Here is a 16,496-nt window from a genome sequence, read left to right on the forward strand (position 1 = left end):
TTTGTTTATGTGGTCGTGTGTTTTTCTTGCTTTTCAAAATGATTATCCTGAATGAATCCTGAATCATATATCTGCTCGATTTCATTGCTAGTACTACACCATTACATCCATAATCCATAATTGTGCTGTTGCTCTTCTCTTCTTATTACTTACTATCATCTCGTTACCAGTTCGTTACTGTTTTAAAGGATAAAGGATAAAGTCTCCGAGAATCCGCTCACTTGAGATGCGCCAACGGATTTGACTTCAGTTCCTAATCGTTGAGGTCTTGGAACGCGTTTTGTTTTATAAAAATGACTTGCGGAAGCCAGCCGATGGGTTAAGTCAGTGTTTTTATCCTTCCAAACAAGTCTGGTACCAATTTATCGACCCCGAAGGGATGAAAAGCTTGGTTGGCACCGGGGCGGTTTCGAACCATCGACCGTGCGGCTACAACGGACCTCTAGCCGACTGCGCTACGCCCTCCCCAGTGATATAAAAGTAGTACTAAAATCGGAAGAAAGTATACGGAAATTAACCTACTTGTACTAGATATACGAATATCATGTTCCTAGAATGGCAAAGAGAATCGCTCCGCAAGTCCTTTGGATGTCGAGAACTAGCCGCGAGCTTATCCACTGTTGATCAAAAGCAATCGATCATGCTCTTTTCGATCCATGCTCTGGATGTGGTGAAGAGGCGACAGCGAACAAAGTTGGACCGTTTCTGATGCTGTTTTTTCTATTCGACTCATTATTACCTTTTTTATTTCTGTTCTTATTTAAAATTATTCTTTTTTCGTTGATATACTCTGACCTACTCGTACTTCGATAACTAGGTGATACTTCAGTCTTTTCTCAGCAGTCATTTAGTCGAGTGCTAAAGTTCTAACAATAAAATATGCACAGATTCTTCAAAATGTGCTAGCAACATTCAAAACCTCATACGATAGCATTTCTATTGATTGCTTCCGATTTCAAAAATACCATCCCACCGTCAAACCAATTGCGTTGTAAATGTTCCATCAATGTTGTATTGCGTAAATTTGTTAGGAAAAACGTGTTCATTATTCTAAAATTGCAGAAACGAAGCGTAAGAACATATAAAAATGGAAAATATGGGAAACAACAACAAGAACAACGATTTGCGTTAACAAGTAAGGTTTCCGATCTTTACGTACGTGCGATAAATCATAATCTGCAACTTACTGTTGATCACATCAACTATCTCAAACAAAACAAGAGCATAAAGATGCGAACTACCCGGAACTCAACTGTGCCAGTAAATGCGCCTTTGGAAACCGTTTCTTAGATTTCGGGTCCTAATTCTATGAAAACCTTGTCCATGTGACATCAAAGAAACTTTTCCATAAGCTGGATAGTGCATGCAGCGCAGCAAGCCCAGAAGTATCGAAATATGCAGCTAGTAACGAGGGAATTGTTGATCTACTTCTGTTGCCCACGCTTCGTATCCACCTTGGATATCACGTACACGTAGTGGTTTGAGTTTTTCTTTAAGAATCTCCACAGCAAGTTGAGAATCGTTCCCACGGTGACATATCACGTATACTAAAAAGCGAAATTATCTTTATGTTTGATACGTTACGAGTACGAGTTTCAATCAATACAGCTTAAAAAGGCGGAAAAGACAATTTTCTGAAAAGACAAAGGGATAGTTCTTCCAGGAAAAATGTTTTGCTTCTTCATTTCTACTTCCTTCTTACTCATCACTCAAAATTCATGAAAAAAGAGTGCAGACGAGATCCCGCATGTCAGAAGCAAAGATAAACATGATTGACAAACATAAAACGGCAGCAAACAACGTTTGAAACTAGGTCACTCAAGGAGAAAACCTTGTAATCTCTTACGCCTTAAGTAAAAAGTATTCTAAGGCTTATCGCCGCAGCACTAAGAAAAAGAATGAACACAGTGTGTATAAGTGTGTATATTCTTCAACATAATGTACATAAAACAAACAAATAAATAAAAATACATAAAGTAGTAAGTCAAGATGTACCTTCCCCATGGCTTTCCTCTACACCTTTCAGACTCAGCTTTTCACGTATACTTGTGGGGTGGAGCCGACGCAGTTCATCTAAAGTGAGATCTGAAAGAATACATAATCGAAGCGTAGTACTAAACTAACTGAGTTGTTACGGATTTGCATATAAACTTTTAGCCTCCTGGATAGAAGCGATCGCAAACTCATGAGGAGGTCGTGTGTCTACTAGGACCATTGTTTGACCAGAGCCTCTAATATGAGAGAATTCGGATGCAGAAACTCTATCAGTCAGAGGTAAAATGTTTAGACTTTGTACCTGAAAGACAAATCAATCTTCAGTTATACAATACCGTACGTCAGCAACAATTTTGCTGTTAGATTTCAAAGAGAAAAAACCACACTACACCTTATCGCATGCACCAGAGCTACAGAAATTTTCATAGTCGATAAGTTCCGTAATAGTTGGGTTATCACCACACACACAACACTCTTTATTTCGCTGTCGAATAGCAACTGTGCGTGAAGTACCGAATTTCCCATCAAATATGTATAACTTCGAAGCGAAACTGGCTGAAACATGGAAATAAAAAGTAGCTTAAAGACAGCGCTCCAGAAAAATGACTATGTTGGGATTTCCCCGGGAAAAGATAGGTTTTGAGGCGTGGATTACAAGTATGAAGATGACTACGCTCAACTCTCCCTAATCGTCTTGAAAAGTGGTAAGGGGAAACGGTCTTACTGACCTTCCTTTATTACGAGACACAGTAGAACACGCCAGCCTTGCACACGAGCCGCAAGCGAGGGCAAAAAGTGAATGAGGTCGCTCACCAGCGTATTCAAGTAAAACCAATACATAAACTGCTGAGGAAACCGGTGCGTGCACGAATGATGGGGCGTTCTAAAGTGCGTTATAAGAAGAAACGGTCACCAAGACCATTTCCAAAGCCGTTTTTCAGCACGATAAGGGAGAATTGAGCGTGATCACGCTCCTACTCGTAATCTATACTCCGAAGTCTCTCTTTTCCTGGTCAGAACATCGTTAATTTCGTGATAAATCCGTGGATGGAACAAAAACGGTTCACAAGTACTAGGTATTTACATTTGTTCAATCATTTGAAACTTACGTTTAAGTTTTGCAGCAATTTTTAGAACTTCTAGTGCTTGCAGACTACCAATAACACCGACGACAGGCCCAAGTACACCACCTTCACTGCAGTTAGTAACGTGAGCTGGATTTGTGGGAACCGGGAAGAGGCAGCGGTAGCACGGACCTCTCTAAAATTGAATTTATCTTTCTAATTCTTTGAAAAGAGAGGGAAGAAATTTGTTTAACTCAAGTCCTACTAAACAAAGAAGTCGAGTTTTGAATAATTGTACTCTTCGAATGTGAACTAATAGAGATTCCCCTGCCCTTGTTGTAAAAATACCAATGAGTTAAATAGGGCTGTGCTTTGATGGCTTGCATCGATTTTTTGTTTTCTTCGCATTTTCATCATCAATTTCAAAGCTTGGCACAACGAAAAATAGCCTAACAGCGTCCATGTCAAGGAGGACAGAAGTTTAGTTCAAAAGTACCATGAAGAAATTCAGTTGAAAATTTTTCATTGCACACGAATATGCATCACGAATGGAAGACTGGACAAAAATATTGTAACTGGATGAACTCACTTCCCCGTTCGCGTCGACATAGTTGTAAACAGTTACTTGGCCTTCCCATCTCAGTGCACTTCCACTTACCAACGGTTTATTGAGAATAACACATGCATCATTGGTAAGATACCTAGAATTGAAAGTAACACAGAACTTCTCAAATTTAATTCGACGAAAAAAGATGGATGGCTCTACAGAGACACATTCCACTCTGCGGTTTTGGCATTAGGCCAATTTCAAGGTTTATCCCCATTTGAACTGCGTATGCGATGATAAGAAAGCGGTGACAGGCTGAACCACTGCTGATGGGATTGTGCATATCCAAAGATGTGCAATAAATGCTTACGCGGAAGAGAAAATGAAAAAAGATGTCCTAAAGAAGGGAGAACCCAAACACATTGGGTCTACTGAAGATTTTACTTTTTGCTAGGTTGATAGAAGCTACCAGTAGGGAAAATTATGCATATTATGGAGTCACCCGACAACGAAAAATTCCAGCGGCTCAATTAGTTCCACTTCATCGATTTTTTCTTTCATGTGCAACATGTAAGGCGTTCATGAAAAATACCTCGTAGCAGGATTATCAGAACAGTCCACCACGATATCGTAAGGCCTCATAACATCAAGTGCACATTCCTTGTTTAGAACGATGTTGTGAACAACAACATTAACAGTGCTGTTGAGCCTAGAAATAGAAAATGACTTCAAAAATGAAAGGTTTTTAGAAAGGAAAACGTAGCATTTCAAGATGGTCAATGGAAACGAAACTTATACATGTACCATAGTTACAGTCGGATCAAAACTACTCTCAAGTTTAGTGCAATTGCGCAAGCGGCTGCGCTCGAAACGGAGCGGTAGACTGTCCTGCGAAAGTGGGACGCTGAATTATCTCGCAGCGTCGCACAGTAGATGAAAATTTGGAACAAACGAAAAGCGGGTGTAGTGACGAATACTAGACATAATGTTCCAATATACAAATATCACAAAAAAAAAAGAAGACAAGGACGACTGATGCGCATCAGAGACTCTCTAATCGTTATATCATTATTATCGTAATATTAGTTTATTTAGTTTTATTAGTTATTATTATCGTAATATTAGTTTCATTTTCACCAACCATCTAGACCGTTTATACACTAATTTGACTGTTTACAATATGACTACGGCAAATTCTATAACAAACACTTACTCGCTGATAGATTCCTTAAGTGAATCCACTTTTGGCATCCCAAGTGATCTTTCTTTATGGGCCACCTGTCTGTGGAGGTTATCCAACGCGACCTAGGCAAGGATTTACTACATTTGTAGACAAATGCAAAAATAAGCCCTCAGCGAAACCTGCAGCCTGTTTATGACGTTTGAAGTGACTTTAGATAGTAGTAGAAAACTGAATAGCCTGTAGGAAATAAGTAAATGAAACGAAAAAGCGAGTAACTTGAAACATAAGAGGCGCCTACATTCGGACAAAATGCAAATTAAACCTGGCGACTACAGTTCCACTGTTTGGAAGGAAGTTAGAAACTGGAATTAAAAAAAAAAAACTGTGAATACAGCCACTTACTTCATCGTAGTCAATGATGCCCAGTGTCTTCACTCCCGCACCAGCTAGGTACATAGCGACAGGACATCCAAGGCCACCAGCACCGACAATCAGCACCTTTGCCGAGCATACTCCTTCCTGTCCTTAAGGCAGTAATTCAACGTTCCTAATTACAAACAAATAAAATACATGCAAAATAAAAGAACAAAGTACTTGGCGCTAATCAATTCATTCGGGGTGCTCAAAATTCGATTTCAATCTGGGGATATTATATATATATATATATATATATATATATAGTGCATTTGCGTACGCGCTCGAAACGGCGCATTTGGGGCAGCAGTTGGGACCGGGGTGAAACCATCGTAAATTGCAGCGATGGATTGTGTTAGCGAAGATCCCTACTCGTTCCTAACCGCTTCCCGATTTCAATTCTACTGCTTAACTCGATCCTAACCGCGTCCTAATTGCGTAAGCCAGTGCGCTATACCGCTCCGCATCGTCCGCAGCCGCTTACACAGTCGCACCGTGCTTCGTGTCGTTTTGGCCCTACTATACGCGTTTGCAGTCTATGCAATGACTAACGACTATACAGTATTACACTTACTACTGTGCTACACCCATCCACTACCAATACACTATTGAATTTCAGCGCAATCCATGCAAACCTTACCTTTTACTCCAAAGTCTTGTATCAATAGCTGGCGACTATATCTCGAGATTTGGTCCTTTGTCAACGAATGTTTCATGGGAGCTGTCAATCTATAAATGTTCTGGTGGGGAAACTTTAACAGGGTCAAACGAGATGAAGCTTGGTGCAGTTGCGTAAGCGGTTACGGTAGAACCGGGGCGGTGGAGATGGCGGTAGAAATCGAGGTGGGACTGTTGCGAACTACAGCGATGGATGGTGCTAGTGAGGGTCCTCCCTGGATCCTCACCGCTACGCTAAACCGCGCCGCTTACGCAACTCTCCGTGCTTCATGTAGTTTTGGCCCAAGTATAACTCGAAGGCAGCTCAGAGTGACGAAACGGAGAGTTGTTATCAAAGATCCCATACTCTCTCTCTCTCTCTCTCTCTATGAACCATGGCATAGTAAGATGTCGTATTTTTAATGAGCTCTTAACGAGGCTGTTAAATAATTTTGTCAATTTAATCGTTCTGAAGAAGGCTATTTTGCCCAAACGTTAGCCAACAAAATTACTTAACGACCTCGCGTATAACTTATTAAAAATGAATATGGCAGCAAGATCAATTAAAAAAGACAAAGATAAATTAATTTCAATTTTTAACCGACAAATGGATTTCCTACTTCAAAAAAAAAGAAAAGCATTTGGGAGGATGACAATTCAATCTACGGGTCAATGTTAGAAGTAAATAGCTAAGTCAGTCGGCGTCCTGAACCTAAGCGTTAGACATCGAGGACCCATCACATGTAGGCTAAAGCTACGATGAAAAAAGGAAGATAGAGCTTGAACTATTAATGCTTTAATTTTGCCAAACTCCTAAGATCTTAGGCTCACTAGAACTGAATAACTAAGTCTTATCATGTAGTACTTCCAACGAAAAAAAAAAAGAAAACCGAAAAATCTCCGGACACAACAACTTTTGTTCTCACATTATCATATTCACAAGGTTATGGGGCTAAAGAGGGATTGGGTTAGGTGGTTTAGCTTTTGTATGCTATGCTGTATCTTTCTTTTTTCTCCTAGAAGCTTTAGCCTACATTCTCGAAGACTAATGCTTAGGTTTTAAAGCACCAAATGACTTAGCTATTCAATTCCAGTGATGAACTGTGGATTAATAAACTATCATCGTCTATCAACTATCTTAAAACCATCGAAGAGGGTAGCTCACTCAATGAATGGGTGCAACATAGAAGTCTGTTGGATAAAATGTACTTGGGGGGGGAAGGGCACTCAACGTCACTATCTCTCGACGTAAATCATTAAATCAATCGAAGCCCTAACTCAAGGCTACCCGCAGAGTTCAGAACCGTGCGGCCGCGGCCTAAGCATTAGTCCTAGATGATCTATGACATGTAAGCTAAAGGTACTAAGACAAAGAAGAAAATTAGAGCATCCAGAAATAGATTTCTCCCGGTCCGCTAACAAATGGCAGAAACCATCAGATACAATAAATGGAGGAGGTGATTCCTGGCAGACCACTTCAAACGTCAGACATGTTGCAGTTCGTGTGTTCACACACTTTGCACTTACGCACGGTTATCAATTTATGTATGCACCGGAATCCAGGATATAAAATGAGTGTACATATGTGTTCTGCTCTGAAGGCTTTTCTATTAATGTGATTTTATAGTAGACTTAATTTACTCACGTAAATTTACTCAATAAGCAATTTTGATCTTTAAATTCTCCGAGTTTCTTGCAGGTATGTTGCTGAGGGTATGCGGACACGAAAGCAAATGGTGCGCATTAAGGCCTGTTCGGAATTTCGCGTCACATTCTAGTTCACAAGAAAATATCGAGAGAAAACCAGATAAGTATAGGTGGGGCGATTTTTCGGTTTTTTTTTGAAATTCATTCTGGAACATGCTCGTTTGTACAGCTAGATTTCTAACAATCAACAATATAATACCATCACCAATACTTCTTTAGACCTGGATCAGATTCTTATGCATATGAGAATCCATGGCCGAAGCTCAATGGTGGTCGCCTTGATTGGCTTTTTGGAGATGGCTGGAGACGTCCTCTAGCAAAAGATCAAGGAGCGAAAATGGTGAGAGATTTGCTTTTATTGAGTTGAAGTGATTTGTTTGTTAACGTCTGCATCATTATTAACCACTGTTTTTTTTATAGCGGAGGGAATGGATCTGGTTCAGTCAAGTTTCGCACGATGAACATAAAGATTGGGTAAAATTCCATCAGGTTCGTCAGTTTTAATTAATTAATTAATTAATTTTTGCTTTTTGGAGTAGGATGCGCTGGCTCGTTCAACTTTAGTTCACAATAATTAAGAATTCAACGGTATATGATCTAAACATTGACAGCCAAACGTATTCCAAGTCAGTTTCCTTACCATCCCGACCAATGGTACCGATTTATCAACTAGGGAGTAATGGGAGGATTGGGTGATGTCGGAGCGCATATCCCAAAGGCACAGAGAAATCCTTTATCAGTGCATTATACTCACTAGAAGTTGAATATCTTATTATTTAGAAGTGAAAAAGACATGCTAACTTGTCAAAGAGCCGTGGCATATAAGCCACGTTCTAACTATTTCACTCTCCAGGTATTAAACCTTTTTCTAGTCATCGCGTAACTCCTTTTGCTATTGCAAGCAATTATTCTGAACGGTTTTATTTGACCGAAGCTTGAGTCGAACGTAACATTTGGTATCTCTTTTCTCTATCCTTCCGAGTTGCGAGAAAGTTCCTTCCTTTGGATTTGCGCCGTGCCCCCTAAGGGCGTGTACCTTCGAGAAAAAAGAGGAAAAACACCGTTATTTTCCACATTCCGGAAGGCGTGCTGTGTTTTACGATTCTGTCGTGCTGTTAATGCTGTGCATACAAGAATATCCTTCGCTTCAATAAAACCGCGTTACGTTAAATACAGGCAACACTTCAGTTTGCCTCCGCCGGACAAGTTACGCTGATAACTGGTCTTGTAAAGCCTGGTCGGAACATGCTCATGGTAATTCCTTGAAGACGGCCCGATTCTTAGCAGAAGCCCATATTGCAGGTGGGGGACCAAACTGCACCTATTCAACGTAGCATTTCCATGGACGCCTCCCACAGAAACAAGGCCCAGCTTTTCCTGCTGCTTTGAAAAAAAAAAAAAAACAGGAAAAGACTATGATTAGTAGTGGCTATGATGCACCAACACTTTTCAGCTGAGAATAAAATTTATAAGCCGTCTTCCACATTATGTAATTTTTACGCTTATACTCATCTCGTAATGGATGTAAGTTGTCCCTTTCTTAACTTCTTCTGGTCATTTCGACCGTTCATCAATTGCATTATGGTGCATTTATTGCTCAATTCTTTGTGAAATCAATATTAGGTCCTGTCATAGTAAAATGTTAGAACTTTGCTTTCTCCACTCAAGGATAAAATGACACTTGATCACTCGAAAGATTTTGGAGAATATTGAAAATGAAGGAAAACCACGAATATCATATTCTAGGATTTTTTCACGCACGATTTTTTTTTGTACTTGAAGTTTCATGTTTAAATATCTTTCAAACGATGAGCGAGAAAATTTATCGGGATATAAATTTTTGTTTCTTGTGATGCTGTGGGTATGGAGCGATATTTATTGAGATGAGGTTTGGAGGATTGTAGAAGAGAAATTTGCAAATATTGCCATCTCTATCTCGGTTGTATTCGAAGAGCTGGCATGACAGAGCCTCAGCCTCATGTTTTTTTTTTAACATTTTCTGATGACTTCAGCCTCTCTATGCTTGATTTGTCCTTTTTTTTCAGACAACATTTCTTCTCTTCACAGTACTGACTACTTGGGTCACCTGCTGGATAATGTTTGCGCGTCCTGACTGGTAAGTGATTTAATCTCTTTCCAAAATTGATTTCCTTTGAACTATTGTAAGGGATAATAAGGTAACAGCATTTTTGTAAGCTTAATTTTTATCTTTACTTTTTCAGGCCAATGGGTCGCGAATGGGCTCTTCGTGAAGCACATTTAGAAATTGCTCGTCGAGAAAAGGCTGGACTTCCTCTCATCAGTCCTGATCTCGTTAAGAGGTGACTATTGCTATGTATATTTTTTATTTATATAACTTATTACTTATTTATTTTGCAATGGAACCTTTCTTGGTAATCCAAAATTTTCTTGATTGATTAGTTGACGGTGGTGTTAGTGCTCCTTGTTTCAGAGAACGTGTCCTGGCCAGCTTGCCAGCTGAAGAAGAACTGCGAGATTTCGACATTTTGATCTAAGTAGTTAGAGTAGGGGTTCTGTATAGTCGATTTCTATGTTTTGAAGGTTCAGAGAGGTGACATCGCTGTTTTTCTTTTGTGGAGGCTTAGATTTCAGGGTGAACTTTGGCGAAATACTGCTGTGTTGTCTATCTAGAACAAATTCAATAGGAAACATTTCAAAAAACAGTGGAATATTATTTCTAGATAAATGTGAAGATATTGAGTTCTTCATCATGAAAGAAAAATGTCCGGACTCTCAAAATCTCCTTTTTCCGAAACGTCATGTAGTGCAGCTTTAACAAATGACGTGCGGAAGAAAATTATAGTTAGCTTCTGTTCACTGAAAGCGTTCTGGTTAATAGGGCGATACGAAGAAAGTAGTTACGCACCTGGTAGTGTAGTTTCTAACCGCTCGCTGATGCCTACGTGCACGATACTAGCGCTGCAGGCACGTACGTGATTTTTCCGTAACTAAATACGTTGAAAACGTCTTAAACATTGATTGTCAATATAGTTTCGGTCCAGACAGCGGGTCTAACGCAAACATGTTACGACTGAATGTTCTATGGAGATTACGGAATATTGATCTGACTGTAAAATTGCTGTAGCACGCTTTTACTTGAGCGCTCCAAACACATTTTTATCTACGATAAAAAGGTACGTTTTACGACAGAGAAAGTGACAATAACCGTAACGAACTTTTACATTCATTTCTTGAGTGTTATTCTATTCTGATGGATTTTCTGATAAGGATCAACATTCTAGAGGAGATGAATTTTCATCGATTTGTAAATGATTGCTAGGTGCTTGCCAGTCATTAACTGTAAGCCAAATGTACAGTACTGAATCATTCAATCCAGTTGGGATTTTTTCCTTGTTTTCTATTTCGTTTCCATCTATCACCATTTATAACTCCTTGCTTCCTATTATATTTATATGAGATCGGGCAAATTTCACAGTGTATTATGGTACAACTTATTATTATATTATGGTACACACTATATTATGCTTACATATACAACAACAATGCTTATGTTACAAGACAAAATATGGCATGGTATACGATATGGTCTAGTATTTCCAAGGGACCTTGATCTTTTTCGCAGAACCATTCCTGTCAGACTGAACGCTTCGAATCCGTGATGCAGAAGTGCTGCGCCAAAGTCGACCACCCCGATCGAAATTTCTGGAATATATTGTATTCTGATCCAATTTCGCACGGAAAAAAAGAAGCACTAAGACGACATAATTCGGAATGAGTTTTACTATCTGTGGTGGAAATGGGTGGTTGAGAAATTGCGGGATCTAATGCTTACCATTGCCACTTCGCACGTCGTAAAATAACCACAGCGAGGCTGTGCAGGGTAATGATCATTTTAGATGAAGATTACCAAACAGTTAATTTTCATAGGTTGCTGTATAACAGCAACAGTTGCTATACAGCAACCTATGGAACCACTAAAGAGTAGTTCGGAATTAGTGTGACTGCTATGGGCTATACTAATTCTAAACAACCCTGGAGTACTCCACATAAATTCCCAATGTTCCTCGCGTAAAACACAAAAAAGAAACATCTTCTAGAAGATGGGACCTTTCAGGCTACTAATTAGAAGCGTTAGTACTCGCCTTTTTCTCTCTAGTGCTTCTTCGAGTGCTGAGATATCGAATGTATCACCACTTTTAGTGGTCAGACCAGTCGTGTAGAAAGTTGTGAAGAAAGGAATGTCTGAACGAACGGTATTGATTCAAAATAATTCCGAGCCAACGTTGATCGTTTGAAGTAAACTGACTCCCTGATAGATAAACAGCTGCGTATCCTCGTTGGTGCAACGCTGTGGTCACCATGCTCGCCGACTCACCGTAGATTACAAGAGTACGCTTCTCGATTCGAGCGTCCACAAGCAGCGGTGTTTCGAAGTAATTACGGGAAAGTAGGAAACGGTTGAAATGTTCAGCTGAAGCATAGGATTTCGTGTAAAAGTAAAAGAAGTGTTCATAACGATTCCAAATAGCCAGGTTCATAGCTCCACTATGTAAACTGTGAGCTCTTAGTTTAAATTTTATTTGATTTCATCCCATTTCATTCCTGTCAACCTAATAGTCGCTCTAGAGTGAAATGTTTTCTAATTTGTTCCAAATTGTGTGCTCTGGAGCTTAATGGTGACGCTTTTTTTAAAAATCGAAATGAACTTCGACAAAGGGCTCGCATGAATTGGTGAACCATAAATTCATCGCATAAGAAATTTACCAAAACAACTCCAGACTAAAATCGCATAACGCACAAAACCGCATTTTCTATTAACCATCAATACAACATTTTTCCACTAATAAATCTTTAGATTATTAATCGCACTTGTCAGAGAAATTTTGCGTATACGATAAAAAATCGAATAAAATTTGCTATGATTGGTGAGGACCAAGGACGGGTTAACGAATTCGTCCAAGTTCAAAGACGTACGCAAAAAGAAAGACAAAATTTACGTAGCAAAACTGCAGAAAAGCAGTGAAAATAACCTAAAATTCCAGAAAAAAACCAATCATAGTGATCTGCTTGCAAAGTGAAGAAAATTGCAGACGCACATCATCAAAATGCAGTAATATTTATATAGACATCTTTTTCTAGCACCCTTAAAGTTTTACCTAAGAGATCCAATAATCTCTCCGACACATTTTCTCGCATTTTTTTTGCCTTACTGAAATAAGCACGATTCTGAATTGAAGTGAACGTGTTGGCACATTACAAGCGGATTGATCAACGTGAGACACTTTACACACCTTGTGCTAAAAGGGAAGTGTTTCCACGGACTAATTAGCGATAATCGTAAGCATGGTGACAACCAGTTTCTACCTTAGTGCCGACTGTCGGGTTAGGAATCACACTGCCCTTGGAGAGAGTTCAAAAGGTAACCGAAAATTTAAAAAAAAAAGCCAACATGATTTAGAAATAGTAGAAAGGTGGTAGATTGTAGTTGGGGGCACTCAGTGGCCCCCCTTATTTCTCGAAGTAAGTAATCAAATCAATCGGGGCCCTAAGACCTAGGCATGTCATTTGCATTCACAGGCCAGTCTTAGAGGATCTATGACATGCAAACTTAAGTTACTAAGAGAAAAAAGTAAGTTAAAGCGTCGGAAAATAAGGGCGCAACTGAGTGCCCCCAATTACACCTTGCCCTAAAAAAGTAATAGTAATAAGAAAAGGAATAGCTGAAAAAAATAGTAGATTTAGAGAAGTAGAAATACTTTCGTTTTAAAATACCTGTTATAATGTGCTCTTTCACATATTCTGAATGATCGTTCACGTCAACTATAATGAATTCTTTAAGAGGTGTTGTTTTCCCTTTAGAACGCAGTATTAGAAATCGAACCTGAATAATTGTACTAGTAGAATCATTACCCACTTTAGTTGCTTTCTAACGAATCACTTACCAATTTGTGTATATCGATTGATGGATAGTTTTCTCCTGCTAGAAGCATCCAATAGATCGCCGAGAAAAGTTCGTTGTGTCGTGCGATCTTCTTCGGACATTTGCATTCACAACTTTATCATGCAATGTACTGTGTTGATCATAGGGTGAAAAACTGAAAACGATAAAAATATTCATAGTCCACGAATAAATGGTGGTTCAAACTAGCGACAAATAAGAAACAATCTACGCAGATGAATTACAGAGAAAATTACAACGAATAAACCTCCATTGCCGTATACTACGAAAGATTTTAGATTTTATTGAAATAGATAGCTTTCATAGAAAATAATAGTAATAATAATAGATAGCTTAGATTTGAATGATAAAGTCCTACTTCGCTAGTATTTGACATCAATTAGAATTCATTTCCAAACTTTACATTTACTGTCATTTATCAAAATATTATTGGTTTGTCGTTAATGAGAGCATGTTTCTGGTGTAACATTGTTACGTGTGACGTGTTTTTTGTGTAACGTTGTTAGTTGTCATTCGAATTAAACACTAATAAAATATATTGTAGTGTAAAAATAATATAGTAGAGATATAGAAGGGTAAAGACATTGCCGTATACATCCACTTGAGATAAGCCAGCGAATTTTAGTGCAATTCATAATCTTTGAGGTTCTAGAAAACGTGTTGGCCTATACAGTGACTTACGAGGGTCAGGCGATGATCAAGTTAGTGTTTCTATCCTCCCGGACAAGTATGGTACCAATTTATTGACCCCAGAGGGATGAAAAGCTTGGTGAGCACTAGGACGGTTTCGAAAGATCGACCGTGTGATTACTGTGGACCTCTAACCGACTGCGTTACACCCGCCCAATGATATAAAAGTAAAAGAAATAAAAAATAAAATAGAATAGGAAATAAAAGGGAAAGAAAATCTACGGAAATCATTGCCTTAATACTAAATATTAGAATGCGATGTTCGAAGAATAGCAAAGAGAATCGCTCCGCAAGCCCTCCTGGATGTAGAGAACCAACCGCACGATCATCCACTGTAGATCAGAAGCAATCGATCGCACACTTTTTGATCTATGTTCTGGATGTGGTGAAGAGGCTACAACAAGTAAAGTTGGCCCGTTTCTGATGCTGTTTTTTCTCCTATTCTATTTATCGTTGTTATTTTTCTTTATTTTTTTTTACGTACATAACTACATTGTGCGTCATTTCGTTTTGACTTTAGTATACGCATACGTATTTTTCATCATATGTATACGTTTTTGAAGACTGAAATAATCGCGTGAATATGATAAAATTGGAGATTTTTTTTTTGCTAGAAATTTTAAATGTTCATCGGCTTATTTATTGTTTGGAATATGCACTACCAATTACTTTAATTAATTTAATAATTACTGTTTTTTTTGAAAAACCCTTCATAAATGAGAAAAGAATGAATGAAACAGTGTTCGGATGTTTTATTGAATAACGCTGGTTTATACATTTTAGTCCTTTCGCTTATTGGATATCGAAATACTTCCGCATCACTTTGTGACGTTTTTGAAAAAAAAAGTGGGTGATAGTGGAAAAAATTGATAGAAGCGATTTTGCTAAGGAATAGATCCAACAACGCTCTCAACTTTAGCTCATTCTGAAAACATTCACCTATAGGGCCTACTCAGAAATTTTCACAGTAGGCTGCTGTACCTGTTGTCCTTTTCAAGAAGAATTTTTTTGATCTACTTTACCCAAAGAACGTAAGACCTTAAGAAGTAAGACTTTAAAAAAAGGGCAAAATTTATATACGGGATTTCTATAAACGGGTAACCAGACGTCTATAATAAATTAAATAAACTGTGCTGTATAAATAGATGATAAGGATAAATAAATGATAAATTATAAAAATAAAATAAAAAAATATTAAATAATAAGTGTAGGAATGAAGTGTTTTTTTTATAGATAACTTTGCAGAACTCTTTTTCCATCGACTCGCCCTATGTAGAATGTATTTTTTAGAACTACTAATTTGTAATATTCTGGAATATGTACTATTAACTAGGTCCCTAAGATGTTTCTTTCTGCTCAATAAAACAATGAGTCGGCGGAGACCGATAGGTACTTTGAAAGCGAATTTCAAATTGTGACAAAAAGAGTTTCCTTGTTGTTCGATTTCTTCCACTTCAGCTTGGATTACTGAATTTTATGGAAAGTTATTAAAAAGTATAAAAATAGAAATGAATTAAAATATTAGAATCATCAAATGATTAAAATTTTGAGAAAAAAAAAACGTGTGTTCACAAAAGATACAAGGGATTCAAATGGAAAAAAACACAACAGTCTGTCTTACAATAAACAAAGATTCCTTTCCTTTCTAGCATGCTGTTCGTGTGAAGAAGGTGAGGATAGATTAGATAAGGATCACAGGTGTTGGCATGGGGCCCGAACACTTAATAATGCTGGATTATCTAGCACCACGTTTCCTTGACAACGTTGCCTAGCAGACCAGAATCGCTTCCATCTATCGCCACTAATCCAAGGGATTGATTTTTCATCGATTCGAAATATCCAATAATGTTCAAAATAATGGAACATCCTGATAAAATAAAATCAAACCTTCAAAATCTCAAATCTTAGAACTTTTTTTTTGTTAAAATCATGAAACCGACATAGTTATCTTTCTAAATAATTCAGACAGCTACTTACGAACACTTTTAATGAGTGATTTGTTCTGATTTCATAAATTTCGTTCCGGGTGCAACGTAATGGTCCCATTCCCAATTTAGGTGAGTTAGAAAATACAAAATTAGAGCAAAAAAACCGCCTTTTTTTGATCAATACCGTATTTAAACGTTATAACCAAATGAAATTTAAGGGTGGAATGGTCCTTGTTGCTGCTTATAATAGAGGACCTAATTAGGAATGTCTACCGTATACGGTGTTCTAAATATTAAAATAATTCTAAACTCTATAAAATTCTAAAATTAAATTCTAAAATAAAAAATTCTGAAAATTGAAAATGTTTAC

The 16,496-nt window shown here is 38.1% G+C and overlaps 3 protein-coding genes across 3 annotated transcripts; 1 reads left to right on the forward strand and 2 right to left on the reverse strand.

Moving 5' to 3' along the window:
* Positions 1 to 1,401: 1,401 nt before the first annotated feature.
* RB195_000242 (uncharacterized protein) lies at positions 1,402 to 5,919 on the reverse strand (the record flags this gene model as incomplete). The annotated part of the gene is made up of 10 exons (XM_013448957.2): positions 1,402 to 1,547; positions 1,996 to 2,085; positions 2,152 to 2,296; positions 2,387 to 2,550; positions 3,105 to 3,255; positions 3,649 to 3,760; positions 4,199 to 4,315; positions 4,820 to 4,911; positions 5,192 to 5,313; positions 5,844 to 5,919. 10 exons carry the CDS (start codon positions 5,917 to 5,919, stop codon positions 1,402 to 1,404), a joined length of 1,215 nt encoding a protein of 404 aa, XP_013304411.2.
* A 1,642-nt stretch (positions 5,920 to 7,561) lies between these two features.
* RB195_000243 (uncharacterized protein) lies at positions 7,562 to 10,083 on the forward strand (the record flags this gene model as incomplete). The annotated part of the gene is made up of 6 exons (XM_013448958.2): positions 7,562 to 7,677; positions 7,787 to 7,907; positions 7,988 to 8,056; positions 9,613 to 9,683; positions 9,790 to 9,888; positions 10,020 to 10,083. The coding sequence occupies 6 exons, from the start codon at positions 7,562 to 7,564 to the stop codon at positions 10,081 to 10,083; spliced, it is 540 nt and encodes a 179-aa protein (XP_013304412.2).
* Positions 10,084 to 11,136: 1,053 nt separating this feature from the next.
* Positions 11,137 to 13,539, reverse strand: RB195_000244 (uncharacterized protein; the record flags this gene model as incomplete). The annotated part of the gene is made up of 5 exons (XM_064196479.1): positions 11,137 to 11,251; positions 11,692 to 11,791; positions 11,856 to 12,020; positions 13,322 to 13,430; positions 13,492 to 13,539. 5 exons carry the CDS (start codon positions 13,537 to 13,539, stop codon positions 11,137 to 11,139), a joined length of 537 nt encoding a protein of 178 aa, XP_064052360.1.
* Between the last annotated feature and the right edge of the window lie 2,957 nt (positions 13,540 to 16,496).

Source organism: Necator americanus, chromosome IV, assembly GCF_031761385.1.
Source record: "Necator americanus strain Aroian chromosome IV, whole genome shotgun sequence".
NCBI lineage: Eukaryota > Metazoa > Nematoda > Chromadorea > Rhabditida > Ancylostomatidae > Necator > Necator americanus.